The sequence below is a fragment of the Siphateles boraxobius genome, unplaced genomic scaffold (assembly GCF_051911475.1).
Source record: "Siphateles boraxobius isolate OS27281-9 unplaced genomic scaffold, OSU_SipBor_1 5, whole genome shotgun sequence".
NCBI classification, from domain to species: domain Eukaryota; kingdom Metazoa; phylum Chordata; class Actinopteri; order Cypriniformes; family Leuciscidae; genus Siphateles; species Siphateles boraxobius.
This window is the reverse complement of record NW_027509141.1, coordinates 13,929,987-13,950,000: the sequence shown is the minus strand read 5'-3', so window position 1 is coordinate 13,950,000 and position 20,014 is coordinate 13,929,987. Positions and strand designations below refer to the sequence as shown.

Here is a 20,014-nt window from a genome sequence, read left to right as displayed (position 1 = left end):
CATGCAATTTCAAGTATGCTAAGAGTCTCAAAAGCATCAAAAAATAATCTTAAAGTTTGATGCGTTACCACGGCAACAGTATCTAAGATATCAATAATCCTTTCACAGGTCTACATCTGCCGTGTGTTTACATTATACACATAAAGTTTTAAGCAAATCGGGTAAAAATAAGAGGGTGATTTAAAAGCATTTTGAAAGTGACACCCTTCCTTCTGCCAGTTGGTGGCGCTATAACTTTGACTCACAATAGTCACATCCATGTGATCGGCCTCTTACAGCGAACACACTGCTGAAGTTTCATCAAGATCAGTCAATGTATGCAGAAGTGATAACACACTTCCTGTTTGCATTATTCGCCATAAATTTGTTTCCTCGCCACGGCCAAACCGTTCGAGATATCAAAAATCCCCTGGCAATTTTCCATCCTCAATGTCTTGACTTCATGCACACCGAGTTTGGTGACGATCGGGTGAATTCCCTAGGAGAAGTGTTTCAAATTCCTGAGCATGAGTTTCCAAACAACCCATAATAGCCGACTTCCTGTCGGGCTGGCGTAAAAAGTAAGAGTACGAAGGATATATGAAACGATGAGATCTATATGTGTACCGATTTTCATATTAATTCATGCAAGCGTGTTTGATATATGGACATGTTTTCGAATCCCGTTCCAGGGGGTGCTGTCGAGCCCCCCTGCCACGCCCGGGTACCATCTTCCGTCCGGCCCTGATGGCCGCGGGTTCTGACCCGTGTTCAAAGTTTCAAGAGTTTTTGAGCACGTTAAGGCCCCCAAAAGTGCCCAAAAATTAGTAAAATAATAATAATAATAATAATAATAATAAATAATCCTAAGGAAAACAATAGGGCCTTCGCCTTTTCAAGGCTTGGGCCCTAATAATAATCCTTAGGAAAACAATAGGGCCTTCGCCTTTTCAAGGCTTGGGCCCTAAATAGAGCAGTGAGGAGCGATGACGGGCCCAAGCCGGTGGCACCGCAACCCCGGTGTCTTTAGATACCTAAAGGCACCGAGATGGCGGTGCCGCCGGCTTTGGCCCTTTCATCGCTTCTCGCAGCTATATTTATATTCATATATATATATATATATATGTGTGTGTGTATATATATATAAATGTGTATGTGTATATTAACACACACACACACACTGTTTAAAAGCAAAAAATATTTGTCCAACCTCATTTAAAAACAGTGTGTCGGTGCCATCTTTTGGACATTCATCATATTGCATTGGTTTTCATTTCTTGTCCTCAAACAGAGCACTAATCTGTTTATGTTACTCATGCTACATTGATTAAAAAGAAAAATCAAATGTGTTTTTAGTGGTAGTATTATTTTATACAGAAATAAATTATAATTCAGATGAGAATAAAGTTAGTGTTAGTTAAAATTTTAAGGAAAACAAATATATTGATATTTGCGCAGCACACAAAAAAGAAACTCCGTTAACAATATAATGCCTATAAAAATTTAAAATATGGAGTTTTTATATTTTTAACATATGATACATTTAAGCAACCTCACATGACGAGTGCTCTCTCCTGAATACCATCACGATTGAAACTGTGACATTGATTTTATACAACTGTTCAATAAACAATTGCAATTAAGTCACTTATATTTTAGATGCAATATTGACTGTTTTTGTTCTGTTTCAGCAGTGAAAATTGTTAAAGATCACAGCAGAACCATCGCACATCTCACAGCAAAGTGTTTTCTCATTTCTGAATGATTCATTATTTTGAACGAATCGGTTGACTCAAAGATTCAATGATCAATCCATAAACCTCTGTCTCATTCATTAATGACTTATTTGTTTGAACGAATGAATCAATAAATCGCTCATGAAGACGGTTGCCTGGCGACACCTAAAGGCGGTTTAGTGTTATGTTTAACCCCCACTGTCGATTTGATTAATCAAATTTCATTAATCACGAGATTTAAGAGCTGACTGAAAAGATGATGACAGAATATTTTGTGTAAAAGCGCCTATTTAAGCGAATCTTAAAGTCACACGTTGATTAATCGGGATTCGGGGGGAATATATTTATTTATAAATACAATAGGCCTAACTGAGTTTTATGTACTATTTTGATGTCAATTTAGACACAAGAGGTCAGTATAGCCCTATGTATGTTTTTTTTGTTTTGTTTAACCAAATAGCACTAAATAGACTGTTTCTAACTTTTTCATACTTCTTGAGTTGAAAAAACAGAATAAAATGGGTTTAGTTCTAATATTTGTATCATTTTATATAAAAATAAATGGTGTATAATTAAATTTTTAGAAGATATGAGACGTTTCCTGATTCTTTTTTTGACATGCCTTTAAACCCTCGCCATAGCAAAACCGTTTAAGATATTCAATATCCGTTCACAATTTAGCATCTTAAATGTATTTTCATCATGTTGAAAAAGTTTGGTGTGAATAAAATATACTAAAAAAATAAATAAAGATTAGATCTATATGTGTAGCAAGTTTCATATTATTACATGCATGTGTGTTTGATTAATGGACCAAGTTTTCAGACCAAGTTTATGGACCAAGTTAATTTAATTAATAAACTAATTATATAAAACTATTGTCAATGCAAGACAAAAAAGTTGTTCTATACCTTTACTTTATTAATACAAATTATTTATAAAATACAAAGCTTAAGACATTTATTTTCCTTTAATGCAGGCAAATGCAACCAGTCATTAAAGGGTTAATCTAAACTATCACCCTACAAGCCCCCCTCCCCACACACACACACACACACACACACTCACTCACACGTTATACATATACACACACACACACACACACACACACACACACCCATATATATATAATGATTTCCATTACACCAGAGTAGATGTTAAAACTTCATGCTGATTTGTACTCAGCTTTCGCCAAGATAAGCACCAACTAAGATGTAGCTTTACAGTAACCTATGCTTCTCCATCCATTTACGCTTCTTTTTCATATGGTGATGTGAATCTCCTGTCTGGTGTTAATAGCTGCAGTGTATTTGCGCGTCAGCACACGCAACGGCTGCAACCACAGTGTGGTCCCCCCATAACAACCCTCTGGATTGTACTGAGTAGGGAACATCTCTAGGGTCTTCAAGTGGGCACCTTCCGCCCTCAGTGTTTTGTCGACTAGCCTACGACACCTCAAGAGGGCTCGACAGTGACTCTGGCATCCCTGAGTCACCCCCCTCCGTCCCCCACTCAACTCAGCCCAGCTTACTTACCTTTTCCTCCCTCCTGCTGCTGAGGTTGCTCCTTCCTCATAGTTCACATGTGAACAAACCACAATCTCTCACAGACTTTCCGCAACCCGACCATACGCGCCAACCGGTTTGACTAAGGCTGTCGAGCCCCACTGCCGTCATTAAAGTAGGTTCAGTGGCAACGGTTCCGTATGTCATACTACCTGTCCAGACACCAATCCTCATTCACGCAAAATACACAGGAACATAGTATTACAATGCAAACTATACAAATAAACCAACAGACTCATCGAGTTTTCAAGAATTCTTCTAAACCGTAGCGTGGCGGCCTGTACACAGCCAGCCAGAATCTTTCCGTCTCAACCACAGCCAGTTGCTGCTCCTCTCTGCTGCTTTAGATAAGTTCTTTACTGTGCGACGTAACTCTTGGCCACTGAATCCGACGTCTCGGAGGAACCGAGTTGTAGAGTGTGCCACAAATCCTCGACAACCTACTTCCACTGGATAAACCCTGACTCTCCATCCTTGCTGTTCTGCTTCAGTGGCCAGCTGAGCATACCGCAGTTTCTTCCTCTCATATGCCTCATCTACAGCATCCTCCCATGGCACTGTTAACTCTATCAGTTGAGCAATGCGTGCTGATCCAGACCACAAAACAATATCTGGTCGGAGGTCAGTGGTGGCAATCTCAGGTGGAAAAATAAGCCACTGATCAAGATCAGCCAGCATTTTCCAGTCCCTAGCAGCTTCCAGTTGTCCTGTACGAGAAATGGTTTTAACACCTTTTCTTGGTGGTTGCTCGCCTGGGCGGAGGAATATTGTCTTCTGTGTGTAATGTTTTGCTAGAACAGGTGGCAACTTATTGGTGATGTTACGCTTATCTTCCAATGGTGAAGCCAAACATCGCAGTACTTGGTCATGGCACCAAGTAAACCGACCCTGGCTAAGAGCCACCTTACATCCTGTCAAAATGTGCCTTAATGTGGCAGGTGATGAACACAAAGGACAAGAGGGATCCTCTCCTACCCAGAGGTTTAGGTTCTGTGGTGATGGGAGAACATCATATGTTGACCTGATAAGGAAACTGATTAGGGCTGTGTTGAAAAAATCGATTCACCAATTCTGAATCGATTTTCATATTAATTTCTAAAGATCGATCCGTAACTCAGAGGATCGATTTAATAATAGGCCTACATTTTCCCCGTGAACTTTAACTTGCCGCGTCATTGAATTCACGCATGCGCGCGAGGTGGAAGGACATTAAAACAACGAATATGGCGGTCAGTAACGTTAAGCAAGCTGTTGCTTTGAAAACTCCAGAAACGCTCAAAGCTGCGATCTGTCTTATACCTGGAGTACTTGAAGGTTTTCACAAAACTGTGACAAACTTGTGTTTTCTAAAGGTTTTGTAATTTAAAATTTTATTTACTACTAGGCTGTATCACGTGCCGTTTGAACTGACGCGCTACAGCGATCTGTCACATTTAAAAGCGCCAAAACGTTGGAAATATTGACAGAATCTGACAGCTGAGAATTTGTTCCATATCAAAAGTAACCTTCTCTGTCTAGTCTGTCGGTGTCAGTGTCCTCTTTGTCCGCGATTTTTCTCTGCATGAGAAAATGCAGTGGTCCAATCAGTAGTTAAGAGCCTGAACTTGCTTATAGTAATTCGGAAATTAGTGCACATGAGTGGGAAAAAAATACAGCACAGAAGAATGTCTAATTTAGCGTGAGATTTCTCTGTTGAGCGTGAGACCGTGAGATTGAGGCTGAATGCGTGAGTGTCACGCCAGATGCGTGAGAGTTGGCAACCCCGACTCCATTAATTTGCAGTTGAATGGCTATAATAATAGTATCAATATGTTGCATACCTGTAATTCAGGTAACAGCTGGAAAAAAATGCTTTTTTCAAAAACACTTATCTAAATCTCGAAGATCGGATCAGATCGGATCGAATCGAATAACGATAATCGATTCAAGATCTTGAGAATCGGAATCGAATCGATTCTTGAAATTTGAATCGAAACCCAGCCCTAAAACTGATCCTACTCTCTTCCATTGACCAAAGGTCTTGCCAGCCCATTTTGAGTTGTTCAACACTCTCCCATCTCATCCACTATCCCTGCTTTGCCTAGGAAATGGCCTTTATACACCTCATCCTCTCCTCCTGCTTTCGCACCTCGTTGACTACCAGCTTCCTCCTTTGAGCTGGGGCTGCCTTGTACCATTTAGGAGGAGCTAAACTGAGCCCAAAACCCCCTCTTCCATGCTGTACCTGTCCCACGATATCACCAATTTGAAGGGCCGCCTTTGCCTCTTCCACAGATTTCTTTGCTGACCACTTTCTACCAGTTTTTAACACAGGTCCTGCCTCCTTTACACATTTGTCGGGTGACTCTACTAAGGTAATTTCCAGTCTGACCTTGGCACACTTAAACTCCTCATTTAAAGCAGAGACTGGCAGCTGCAATACTCCTTTACTATAAAGTCCCACTCTGCTGAGGCAACGTGGAACTCCCAACCATTTCCTGATATATGAACTTATTAACGCTTCCAGCTTATCCACTGTTGTCAAAGAAACCTTGTACACAGTCAGTGGCTACAGCAACCTCGGCAGTAGACCAAACTGAAAGCACCAGAGTTTTAGTTTGCCTGGTAGAGCGCAGCTGTTTATGCTCTTCAACCCTTCCACTGCTTGTCGTCTAACTTCTCCCACTCGAACTGTCTATATACACAAATGTTTTATCTAACCGTTAGAGATATCAAAAATCCCCTGGCAATTTTTCATCCTCAATCTCTTGACTTCATGCACACCGAGTTTGGTGACGATCGGGTGAATTCCCTAGAAGTAGTGTTTTAAATTCCTGAGCATGCGTTTCCAAACAACCCTAAATAGCCGACTTCCTGTTGGGCTAGGGCTAGGCTAATTTCAAACCCTGACTGTATGTATATATATATATATATATATATATATATATATATATAATAGTTGACAAAGGTCCAACTGAAGGTTACAACAACTGATTGACATCAATTATGTACATTTTATTTGTGCCGGCCTGCATGAGTCAAGTCAAGTCACCTTTTTTTATTTTACGCTTTTTACAATGCAGATTGTTTCAAAGCAGCTTTACAGTGATGATAGGAAAACAATGCAACAAAGTTTGTTTCTAGAAGAAAATAGCATCATAGTCCAGCTTAAAGGAGAACTCCGGGCAATTTTTAAGTTAATCTTGATCGTTATACCTTTGTGAGTAATGTCTATAGAAAAAAAAAAACGAACCGGATTGGTGCTTGCAACATGGAGCTGTTCCCGCAAATGCCCAGAGCTCCCACTCAGCTAAAACGGCAGTTATGGGGGCATATACATAAAGAGTGTCTTTGTGCCTCATAACAGACACGAAATGCAATTAAAATGTCTGTGCAACATGAACAGGCCCCTTACATGTGAACAAGATGCGTTTAGCAACTTAGCCATTGTTTAAATTCACCTAAAAGTGTTTTAGACGGCTATCTGTAGTCTCGCGCTGAAGTCCCGTGGGAACTGAGTTGGAGCCGGAAAAAGGTAAATACCAGTGTGCAGGTGGGAGTATATTATATATAAATATAATTGAAGACATAGAAGCCAGTGAAATAATTAAAGTTTTGCAAATAAGACTACGAAAACATATTACTGCACATCTCAAGCCGTGTGTGCCCAAATGGAAGGATAAATAAAGTTTACATTACCTACAGTGGTTGCACACGTCTTCGTCCACGGAATGGATTTTTTCTTCAACCGCCCCCGCTGTGTTGTGTCTGTGTAGTAATCCTTGTCAAAGTGTTCGCTGCAAATTCGTAATCTTTAGCGCGTACTTGTATGGGAGTTTGCACATCAAGTTGAAGTAAAACTAGCCACAACTGCAGATTCTCGAGGTCATGGAAAGGAAGACGATGAAAATATAAGTTCTTGTATTTTCGCATTCTGTTGCCACAATTCGGAACGACACAAACGCGAACCATTTCTTCTTCACTTGTGAGCAACTCCGATCATCACTCTTCGCACACTACGCTCCTCCCACGTGCACACTGTTTACTTTTTTCCGGCTACAACTGAGTTCCCACGGGACTTCAGCGCGAGACTACAGCTAGCCGTCTAAAACACTATTTAGGTGAATTTAAGCAATGGCTAAGTTGCAAGGATGAATACACAGACACAACACAGCGGGGCCGGTTGAAGAAAAAAGCCATTCCGTGGACGAAGACGGGTGCAACCACCGTGGAGGTAATAACTTTATTTATCCTTCCATTTTGGCACACACGGCTTGAGGAGAGATGTCCAGTAATACTGTATGTTTTTGTAGTCTTATTTGCAAAACTTTAATTATTTCACTAGCTTCTATGTCTTCAATTATATTTATACTCCCACCTGCACACTGGTATTTACCTTTTTCCTGCTACAACTGAGTTCCCACGGGACTTCAGCGTGAGACTACAGCTAGCCGTCTAAAACACTATTTAGGTGAATTTAAACAATGGCTAAGTTGCTAAACGCATCTTGTTCACATGTAAGGGGCCTGTTCATGTTGGACAGACATTTTAATTGCATTTCGTGTCTGTTATGAGGCACAAAGACACTCTTTATGTATATGCCCCCATAACTGCCGTTTTAGCTGAGTGGGAGCTCTGGGCATTTGCGGGAACAGCTCCGTGTTGCAAGCACCAATCCGGTTCGTTTTTTTTTTCTATAGACATTACTCACAAAGGTGTAACGATCAAGATTAACTTAAAAATTGCCCGGAGTTCTCCTTTAAGTCAGTTCAGTGACGGTTAATTTTTGTTGTAAAAAAGTTATTAATTTAGTTCATTTATATACAGTATATAGCGGCTTTGGAGAAAACCGTGATGTCATCGACCAGCTCAGTTCAGTTCTCATATAATGGTGTCAATGCAGACAGATCAATAATATTGTTGAATATTAAATGTCCCCAACTAAGCAGACCAAAAGACAAAGGCGATAGTGGCAAGGAACCAAAACTCCATCAGGTGACAGAATGGAGAAAAAAAAACTTTGGGAGAAACCGAACGAACAGTATATGATTATGATTTAGGCAGCATTACAGGTCACAAGTCAGATTGTATCAGAACATTCAGAATATATATCCAGTTCCATCTGATCAGATCATCAAGATCAGATTCATCATGCCGGTATGAAGACGGGTTTGTTGATGATCAGTGCAGATGGCTGTCGTGTTGATGAGGCCTTAACTGAGAAATAAACATTAATACATGCATATATTCTACAACATAAACATTTAAATAATTAACAGTATTCAGTCTGTATACAACAATCCCATTCATAAAGTTCTATTGGACAATGGTAAATAATTATTCTGAACATCGCCACAAGAAAAGGCGCTAGTAGCACGTAAATGTCGCTCAGCTGTTGCCCCACCAAAATATTCATTCAAACATAGACCTCTATATGCACTGAATTAATAGTAAATAATAAATGTGTTCAGCATTCTGCAACAAACATTTTTCTTTTTTTTTCTAAACTATTTTAAGTCTTAAAGTGAGCAGGATATATTAAAATGAAGCGCGTGGATTCGGCAGGCATGCATTTATGATACTAAGCGGAGAAGCCAGTCTCGGAGCCCTCCCTAGCGCTACAGCGACCCACAAATTTCCAATGGAATTCTGTGGTGAAAAATGGAACTGCAGCATGCTCTCATAGAGAGCTATTGGGGCAGATTTCTGGCTGCACCGCTTATATCAGTCCACTTCTGCTATGTGTCTGCATCAGGTCAGTAACTAGTTTGCATGTCTGTAATGCAATCTGTTGCTCCTGTCTGCCTTGCTGCTGGTTTGATCCTTTTCCTTTTCCTATTTAGCACCTAAACTCTGGAACAGTCTACCTAGCATTGTCCGGGAAGTAGACACACTCTTGTCAGTTTAAATCTAGACTAAAAACACATCTCTTTAACCTGGCATACACATAGAAAATTATACTCCTATTATTCAAATCAGTTAAATGATTATTAGGCTACATAAATTAGGTCAGTAGGAACCGGGAACACTTCCTATAACACCGATGTACTCGTTAAATCATAAGAAGAATGATTATTAGTCTATAAATTAGGTCACCCGGAACCGGGAACACTTCCTATAACACCCGATGTACTTGTTACATCATAAGCAGAATGAAATCAACGCTAATGTTAGTCTTTATGCTTATTCCAAGGTTTACTGTAATCAGCTGGATCTGGGCCGTATCCAAATTAGATGGTGAACCTGCGCTTAGACACGACCACAACGCATGTAGTCAGCCGTATGCAGGCCGTATCCAAATTAGATGAAGGAGCTGCTCCTAGACACGACCACAACGTATGATGTAGTCAGCCGTATCCGGGCCGTATCCAGATCAGATGGATGACCTGGGCCTAGACACGACTACAACACATCCCTGAAGTATCAGCAAAGATTGTGTCAACTAGACTCCCCCCTGTGAAGGCCTCATCGACATGATAGCCATCAATAATAAATTATAAATGTGTTCAGCATTCTGCAAAAAATATTTTTCTTTTTTTCTAAACTATTTTAAATCTTAAAGTGACCAGGATATATTAAAATGTCAGTAACTAGATCCTCAACAAACCAGTTCCCCTAACCGTCGTGATGACTCCAATCTTCAACCAGATGGAACTGGATAATATTCTGATTGTTCCAATCCAATCTGACTTCTGATCAATAATGCTGTCTGAATCATAATCATTCACTGTTGGTTCGTTGGCAAGAGGAGAACTGCCCCCTGACTGAGCCAGGTTTCTCCCAAAGTTTTTTTTCTCCATTCTGCCACCTGATGGAGTTTTGGTTCCTTGCCTTTGTTGCCTTTTTTAACCTTTGTTGCCATTGGCTTTTGGCTTGCTTAGTGGGGGACATTAAATTTAACATTTAATTTAATATTCAACAATATTATTGATCTGCCTGCATTGACACCATTATATGAGAACTGAACTGAGCTGGACGATGACATCACGGTTTTCTCCAGAGCTGCTCTATATACAGTGTATACAGGTCCTTCTCAAAAAATTAGCATATTGTGATAAAGTTCATTATTTTCCATAATGTAATGATAAAAATTAAACTTTCATATATTTTAGATTCATTGCACACCCACTGAAATATTTCAGGTCTTTTATTGTTTTAATACTGATGATTTTGGCATACAGCTCATGGAAACCCAAAATTCCTATCTCAAAAAATTAGCATATCATGAAAAGGGTCTCTAAACGAGCTATTAACCTAATCATCTGAATCAACTAATTAACTCTAAACACCTGCAAAAGATTCCTGAGGCTTTTAAAAACTCCCAGCCTGTTTCATTACTCAAAACCGCAATCATGGGTAAGACTGGCGACCTGACTGCTGTCCAGAAGGCCATCATTGACACCCTCAAGCAAGAGGGTAAGACACAGAAAGAAATTTCTGAACAAATAGGCTGTTCCCAGAGTGCTGTATCAAGGCCCCTCAGTGGGAAGTCTGTGGGAAGGAAAAAGTGTGGCAAAAAACGCTGCACAACGAGAAGAGGTGACCGGACCCTGAGGAAGATTGTGGAGAAGGACCGATTCCAGACCTTGGGGGACCTGCGGAAGCAGTGGACTGAGTCTGGATTAGAAACATCCAGAGCCACCGGGCACAGGCGTGTGCAGGAAATGGGCTACAGGTGCCGCATTCCCCAGGTCAAGCCACTTTTGAACCAGAAACAGTGGCAGAAGCGCCTGACCTGGGCTACAGAGAAACAGCACTGGACTGTTGCTCAGTGGTCCAAAGAACTTTTTTCGGATGAAAGCAAATTTTGCATGTCATTCGGAAATCAAGGTGCCAGAGTCTAGAGGAAGACTGGGGAGAAGGAAATGCCAAAATGCCTGAAGTCCAGTGCTGCTTCTCTGTAGCCAGGTCAGGCGCTTCTGCCGCTGTTTCTGGTTCAAAAGTGGCTTGACCTGGGGAATGCGGCACCTGTAGCCCATTTCCTGCACACGCCTTTGCCCGGTGGCCCTGGATGTTTCTACTCCAGACTCAGTCCACTGCTTCCGCAGGTCCCCCAAGTTCTTGAATCGGTCCTTATCCACAATCTTCCTCAGGGTCCGGTCACCTCTTCTCGTTGTGCAGCGTTTTTTGCCACACTTTTTCCTTCCCTCTGAGGTGCCTTGATACAGCACTCTGGGAACAGCCTATTTGTTCAGAAATTTCTTTCTGTGTCTTACCCTCTTTCTTGAGGGTGTCAATGATGGCCTTCTGGACAGCAGTCAGGTCGCCAGTCTTACCCATGATTGCGGTTTTGAGTAATGAAACAGGCTGGGAGTTTTTAAAAGCTTCAGGAATCTTTTGCAGGTGTTTAGAGTTAATTAGTTGATTCCGATGATTAGGTTAATAGCTCGTTTACAGACCATTTTCATGATATGCTAATTTTTTGAGATAGGAATTTTGGGTTTTCATGAGCTGTATGTCAAAATCATCAGTATTAAAACAATAAAAGACCTGAAATATTTAAGTTGGTGTGCAATGAATCTAAAATATATGAAAGTTTAATTTTTATCATTACATTATGGAAAATAATGAACTTTATCACAATATGCTAATTTTTTGAGAAGGACCTGTATATATGTATATATATATATATATATATATATATATATATATATACACACACACCTAAAGGATTATTAGGAACACCATACTAATACTGTGTTTGACCCCCTTTCGCCTTCAGAACTGCCTTAATTCTACATGGCATTGATTCAACAAGGTGCTGAAAGCATTCTTTAGAAATGTTGGCCCATATTGATAGGACAGCTTCCTGCAGTTGATGGAGATTTGTGGGATGCACATCCAGGGCACGAAGCTCCCGTTCCACCACATCCCAGAGATACTCTATTGGGTTGAGATGTGATGACTGTGGCGGCCATTTTAGTACAGTGAACTCATTGTCATGTTCAAGAAACCAATTTGATATGATTCGAGCTTTGTGACATGGTGCATTATCCTGCTGGAAGTAGCCATCAGAGGATGGGTACATGGTGGCCATAAAGGGATGGACATGGTCAGAAACAATGCTCAGGTAGGCCGTTGCATTTAAACGATGCCCAATTGGCACTAAGGGGCCTAGAGTGTGCCAAGAAAACATCCCCCACACCATTACACCACCACCACCAGCCTGCACAGTGGTAACAAGGCATGATGGATCCATGTTCTCATTCTGTTTACGCCAAATTCTGACTCTACCATCTGAATGTCTCAACAGAAATCGAGACTCATCAGACCAGGCAACATTTTTCCAGTCTTCAACTGTCCAATTTTGGTGAGCTCTTGCAAATTGTAGCCTCTTTTTCCTATTTGTAGTGGAGATGAGTGGTACCCGGTGGGGTCTTCTGCTTTTGTAGCCCATCCGCCTCAAGGTTGTGCGTGTTGTGGCTTCACAAATGCTTTGCTGCATACCTCGGTTGTAACGAGTGGTTATTTCATTCAAAGTTGCTCTTCTATCAGCTTGAATCAGTCGGCCCATTCTCCTCTGATCTCCAGCATCAACAAGGCATTTTCGCCCACAGGACTGCCGTATACTGGATGTTTTTCCCTTTTCACACCATTCTTTGTAAACCCTAGAAATGGTTGTGCGTGAAAATCCCAGTAACTGAGCAGATTGTGAAATACTCAGACCGGCCCGTCTGGCACCAACAACCATGCCACGCTCAAAATTGCTTAAATCACCTTTCTTTCACATTCTGACATTTAGTTTGGAGTTCAGGAGATTGTCTTGACCAGGACCACACCCCTAAATGCATTGAAGCAACTGCCATGTGATTGGTTGATTAGATAATTGCATTAATGAGAAATTGAACAGGTGTTCTTAATAATCATTTAGGTGAGTGTATATGTAAATATAAATAAACTAAATAACTTTTTTGCTTGCTTGCTTTAAGAATAGACATGATTGTTTTCTTCACTTGAATTCTTAATTTGCAACATTCTAAAACAACATTCGGATGCAATAAATAATACATTAAGGCAATTCTAGCATTCTATGCGTTTGTTGGGTGTACTAAAGTCTGCCAATCATCATTAGAGCGCCACCCTCAGGCTGAATAATGCAAGGACATCAGAATTCTGCCTAAAGTGTGTCTGATGTGTTCAGCGACTAGAATATAAATCTTACAAAATGGGTATCATAAATCTGCCCTACTTAAATTTATGGCCAGGAGCCGCTACTGTTTAAGTGCATAAATTCAATTTAAAATATAGCTGCAAGCAGCCATTATCGGGGCCAAGCGCAAAGTGTCAGACCAACTGCAACAAGGAGCAATTAAAGACATTTAAAGGTGAATTCAGGCAAAATGGCTGAAAAACCATATACGTTAACAAAAAATATGATTTAATGGATTATCACTTTCGACCAATAGGTGGCGCAGTTACGAAATTTTTGTGGTGTGGTCAGAGTGAGGTGCCAATGACATACAAAGACTGGTGTCAAAATGTCAAGGCATTGCAGAGATAAAGCCTGAATAGTCATTTTGGCAGCATGACTCAAATTTGATCCTGCGGTATACGAAAACAGTTAGTCAGTCATCACGAAATCCATAACTTTTAGTCTGCACGGTCTGGAGATGATATGATTCGATTTTGGTGAAAATTGGACAAACGGTCTAGAAGTACGAAAAAGTAGGTTTTAAAGAAAATAAATATGGCGGACAGGAAGTTTGGCTGACAAAATTGTTTTCGGCATAACCCAAAGAATCTATTAAGACCAGTGTCATTACAATAGGCAAATTTATTCAAAATGTATTAGCATTTTTGGCAATTTCGTTATAAATGTTTTACCACAAGGTGGCGCTGCCCTTAAACTTTTTACGTATCTTCAAGGCATGGTGCTGATGACTGCTGATACGCTAATGCATTCATAAAGTATAACATTTCATATCACAATACTGTATTGAAGTTAATGGCAATTTCATGTTTTGTTCTTGAAGTGAAGAGGTTCGGATGTAGACTAATTTAGATGGATGTGAAACACAGCAGGCAGTCGGTCAGAACTGTATGAGTTGACTCTTAGTTGAAGAGACACACCAAGCAGGGTCTAAGTTTCACTTTGTTTACTGAAGAGCTGGTTGAGTTTACATGTGTGGTTCTATAACAAATTATACAAGAGAAATAAACATTAATATATACATACATTTATTCTACAACATTAACATTTAAATAATTAACAGTATTCAGGTTGTATACAACAATCCCATTCATAAAGTACTATTGGACAATGTTAAATAATTACTCTGAACATCGCCACAAGAAGGAAGTGTAAATTTCGCTCAACTGGGCATGTCATATGCATGTGATAAGCAGCTGATCACCATGTGATAATACTAATTTCCAAATTAGCGCGTACATCCAATAATAACATAGTGTCCAATACATAAACGTCTAACCTAAAAGTAATGCATAGAAAACTCCAAAATACACTGAATAGAAAGAGTAATAAAGTCAGAATGATGCTAATCGGCTACTCTTTAGACTAATAAATGTAAACTACTAGTTTCTTGGTATCAATAGGAAATATTTGTAAATATAAACTTACTTGACATGTACGCACACTGCATCTTAATAGATACTTCAACTGAATAGTACTCGAACAACTATGGATAAACTATAATGAAGCTGCCCAGAATTTTACACTCTTAACATATGCGCAGCATCTTCTCTCTAAATACCAACGCGGTTCCACTTCAGCACAGGTGCCGCTTTGGTAACATTGTGCGCTGTGATTGGTCAGGATCATCTGGGACATTTAAGGGCATCCGGGCCTTTTGTACAGTTCTATTATAGCACCAACAAGTGGCGCAATCCCACTCATTTTTTAATGTGTCCTCAGAGTGAGCCCATAGATATGTGTGTCAAATTTGGTGAACATATCTAATTTTGTTTTGAAGTTATAGACATAAGTATAAACGCATACAAATGACCCACACCTGACTTTGTTTGCATTTTTTATGCCACTTACAATTAATATTTTGACATTTGAGCATTAGTGTGCAGCCAACGACCTATGTTTTCAAACTTCTGACTGTGGTTTCGTCTCGATCAGTCTAACGGTTTTGGAGATATTAGCAAATATTTTTTAAGCGCTAAATCACAACGCTACACAAACCGTAAGGCGAAACCTAGCATGTTTGGTATTGTTGGTTCTCGGTAAGGATTCAGGAACCTAATGAGATGACTCCCGTAAAAATAAGTCAACCACACCCAGAGTTATAAGCATTTGAAAATTTTATTTTACCACTAGGCGGCCCGGGTTCGAAACTTCTCAGGCTCCTTCAGAGCATCGTAGGAGGGTCACTGATGACCCATACTGAGTTTTGTAACAATACGATCATGCTTTCATAAAATACAGCATTTTGGTACAAAATAAAAAATGGCCGACGCCTAAAATGGTCGATATTGAAAAATTGGATATCAGTCGACTCGGCATGACGTCCTGAATCTAACGAGACCAATTTTATGATTTTTGGATAAATCACTGTGAAGTTATTAGCAAGTATAGCCATTTTTCATATCTCCGGACGAGTATGTGGCTCTGCGCCGAAACGCTGCATGTAGCCTCAGGCCATGGTTGTGATGGCATGTACCAAATTTGGTCTGAATCCGATAAAGCGTAATGGAGATACAGCCTTATGTCTGTTTTTGTGCAGTATTTGAGAATGGTTTGATCAATCGACATACATTTTTGTCGGCATGGTCTGAAGATGATCTGGTTCAACTTTGGTGAAAATTGGAGCAATCGTTTTGGACGAGTTTGAAAAAGTAGGTTTTTCGGAAAATTTTCAAAAGACGGAAAATGACGTCATAGGGTGCAATCAAATCTGCTTCAGCCATGGAACCATGGGATTTCAATTTTGTTTCTAGCCCTTATGATTCAAAAGTTATTAGCATAAACATGAGTGAAACCTTGGACAGTTGGTGGCGCTAGAGGGATTGAGTTAAAGACTCCAAATTGTCTATGGTGACAGTTCGGACTGTCCTCTATCAGTGTGCCAAATTTCATAACTTTCCCACAAACGGATTTATGGGCTGTCATAGACTTCCAGAGCGGAAGAAGAAGGAAAAATAATAATAAATATAGCTGCAAGCACCCATTACCGGGGCCAAGCGCAAAAAAGATGACAAGACATGCCAACATAACTCGGAGCTTCAGACCATCTGCAGCAAGGAGCAATTAAAGACATTCAAAGATGAATTTAGGCAAAATGGCTGAAAAATCATAAGCCATTAAATCATATTTTTAGTTAATGTATATCACTTTTGACCAATAGGTGGAGCAGTTACGAAATGTATGGGTTGCGGTCAGAGTGATGTGACAATGACACATACAAAGTTTGGTGTTAAAATGTCAAGGCATTGCAGTGATAAAACCTGAATAGTAATTTTGGCAGCATGCCTCAATTTTGCTGCTGCGGTATATGAAAACGGTTTCGTCTATCGTCAAGAAATCCATCACTTTTAGTCGGCACGGTCTGGAGATGAGACTATCCGATTTTGGTGAAAATCGGACGAATGGTCTAGGAGAAGTTTGAAAAAGAAGGTTTTAAAAGAGAATAAATATGGCGGACAGGAAGTTTGGCTGATTATGGCAAAATTGGTATCTATGTTTTCGGCATAACCCAAGTAATCTATTAAGATCAGTGTCATTACAATAGGCAAATGTATTCAAAAGTCAATAGCATTTTTGGAAATTAAATATATCTTTTGACCAAAAAGCTGTCTTAAAATCTACGCATTCTTTGCTTGGCCCCTAATAATAATAGGAACGCCAACGGATACAATAGGTGCCTACGCACATTCTGTACTTGGCCCTTAATAAGAACGCCAACGTTTTCAATAGGTGCCTCCGCACCTTCGGTGCTTGGCCCCTAATTATATTTAAATGTAATTAGGACATGAAAATGATAAAACCAATAGGCCTATATACTGTATGTTTCACATTCTTTCTGTGAAAAGAAAGAATCACTACAACTTCTGAGAGTGAACAGCAGTGTTTTAGCATTACATAAAAAGTAATGTCACAAATCTGACCATGTCATTTTAACTTCATCATAAAGGAATTATGCTTAGGGCACCAAAATGGCTAGCAGCAGTACTGCTGACACGTATCCAGTTTCTTTCCCAACTGTTCACATTTACTTAAGACATAACCAACTGTTCATAAATACTCGCCAAGACAGGCATTTTGACATAACTATTGTGTGTATTTGACTGTTTGAGTGCAAGAAGCCACAAAAGAGAACTGAATTTGTGATTGCATGCTGTCCGAGAGGTGGCTTGTTTGTGCGCGCACTGTGGGTGTCACACGTAAGTATCATTCACTTGCCCAGTCTATTCTTTGCTATATGCATCGATCTAAAGCTTTGACTTTTCGCAACTTAACTTTTCAAAAAGTAGCCTATTAAAATCATTCAGATATTGCACACCGTTGAATATCGTGATATGTCCATTTGTGATATTTCGATATATAATGCAGCCCTTGTTAGTCATATTTTTCATGTGTTGGTGGTAGTACTCGTGCATTGTGCATTGTGGAGAAAATACATACACTTTTATGTTACTGTACTGATAAAACATGGTCAAGTTTAAATATAGTTTCTTCAAATGTCAAATTAAATATAGTTTCAGTTTTAAGACCATGTGTTCTATTATAATCTATTCCGTCATGTCTAGTTGTTTTTTGACACAGGGACATATGTTGTGTGTACGCCCCTTCACTTTTTCTTGTATTCACAGTAGCTCTACATTTGCATAAACTGGGACAGTACTGCATTTCTGCTCACAATTCAGACTGGGCAAGTTTCATCAACTGACCATTCTTCTTGTCAAGTCCTAATATATATATCTTCTGTCCTACTGTAGGTTGTATGGCTGAAGGACTGAAGTTTGAATTACTTGAGCGGGAGAAGTTGGTGGATGTTCTGGCAGGGCCAGACTCATACAGAGATCTGCCCCGATTACTGTCTCTTGCTCACGGAGGCCAGAGGGCCAGCAATGTGTTGTTGTCATTAGAGGAGACTTATGCTGACGTCATGCCTGTCCATAGGACTCTGGAGGGGCACAGTGCTTTTGTGTGAGTAATGCAGTATATCAGGAATGGCATCTTATGATGAAGACTAATGTATTTTCAAAAGTTAGATTAGATTTAAATGAGTTAAATTAGATTTCATGTTGGCTTAGGAGTTTTTATTTTAAATCTATCTCTTTAAATGTAATAATTGTAGATGTATTTGAATGTGTAAATGCACACAGATTATAGTAGATGCATCAAGTGTAGTGACTTTGGAGTCTACTCTTAGGGCTCCAGACTAAAATATGAGAGCAGTGACACTGGTGCCACCAAGTTTTACAAATGGTGGCATCAGCACCCTAGGGTACTGGTGCCAACATCTGATGACAGAAAGCGAACGGACGCGTCGAGTATAAACAAGGCTTTACGGAGCGAGAGTGCGCTGAGATTTATATGAGAGAGAGACCGAAGAATTATAATATATATATATATATATATATATATTTGCATGTATGTGTGTGTATATATATATATATACATACATACATACATGCATACAATTATAGCATTATTTATTGTTTTAGCACTTTTATGATGGCAAGCAATAAACGATTTGCAGTGGAACAGGCTCTGGAACAATTACTGTAGAGTGACAAGGAGAAAGCATTCCTAAGAAAAACGCCTGGGACTATTTGTAAAAAAAGTTAGATTTTTATTGTTCTTTACACATTTTATTTAACAATTACACATGTCTGTCAAGCAGTGTTGGGAGTAACGCGTTACAAAAGTAATGCATTACAGTAACATATTACTTTTTGCTGTAACGCAGTAGTGTAAGGCATTACTTATCAATTTTCAGTAATATTTTACTCGGTACATGTTCAGTAAGGCTTGCGTTACAACAGACTTTTAGTTTTAATTGTAAAACAAACAACAACAAAAAACAGCAAGACCGCGAGACATTAACGAATGAAAAATGCAAGTAGGCTAAATTACCTGTTCGTGGTCAGTCAATAGCCGCGTGTGGTGTCCAAGTCTGTAAATAAAGACTTAATGGCAGCGTCTGATATATTTGTATAGCGATTTATTTTTTACAGGAGTGCCGTGAGGCATGATTTCGGCCTCTGTGCTCGCGCTGGCCAGTGGAAAAGCGGCTAATGGTGAAGATGGCATGAAGAAGACTACATTCGCGAGATGGACGTATGCGCATTAGGCTATTCGTTCTGTGTTTTCTTTCTAAACAGTTAGGCTATGTTTATGTGGTATTTTTCATGTTTTCATCACAAAATCATGTTTTTGATGCGGTGGTGACGCGTTCATGTAAGGGCGGCGGCGCTGCCGATGCACCGAAAAGCTGTCACAAAGAACCGGCAAAAGCAATGATTATGAATATGTCAAATATAGGAAGGAGACATTTTAATTGTTTATTAATAAAGTCAAGATGAAGTTGACGATGCTGCCTCGCGATCTTCGCAGTAGTGAATGCACCAGAGAGAAATGCACATTTCATTTCATAAGCAGAGAGCAGTCTGTTTTCTTTCGTTTTGAATTGTTCTGTTTACAAGTAGACATTTCAATATAGATATATTTTTCAGGTCCGTGAATAGGCTACCTTATACGCTGAGTTTCGGTTCATTTATTAGACGCGCTCCAGTTCACGCGCTTAAATCCAGGCAATTGGTTGACGAAACATTGATTAAATTTAA

General features: G+C 39.7%; 1 protein-coding gene across 2 annotated transcripts in view; it reads left to right on the top strand.

Annotated features, from left to right (window-relative positions):
- cdk5rap1 (CDK5 regulatory subunit associated protein 1) overlaps positions 1-20,014 on the top strand; it is a 250,271-nt gene that overhangs the window by 60,826 nt on the left and 169,431 nt on the right. For both annotated transcript variants that reach the window (XM_077202895.1, XM_077202896.1), the window contains one exon: positions 18,161-18,371. In XM_077202895.1, coding sequence (XP_077059010.1) covers positions 18,161-18,371 — 211 coding nt within the window. The remainder of the gene's footprint in view (positions 1-18,160; positions 18,372-20,014) is intronic.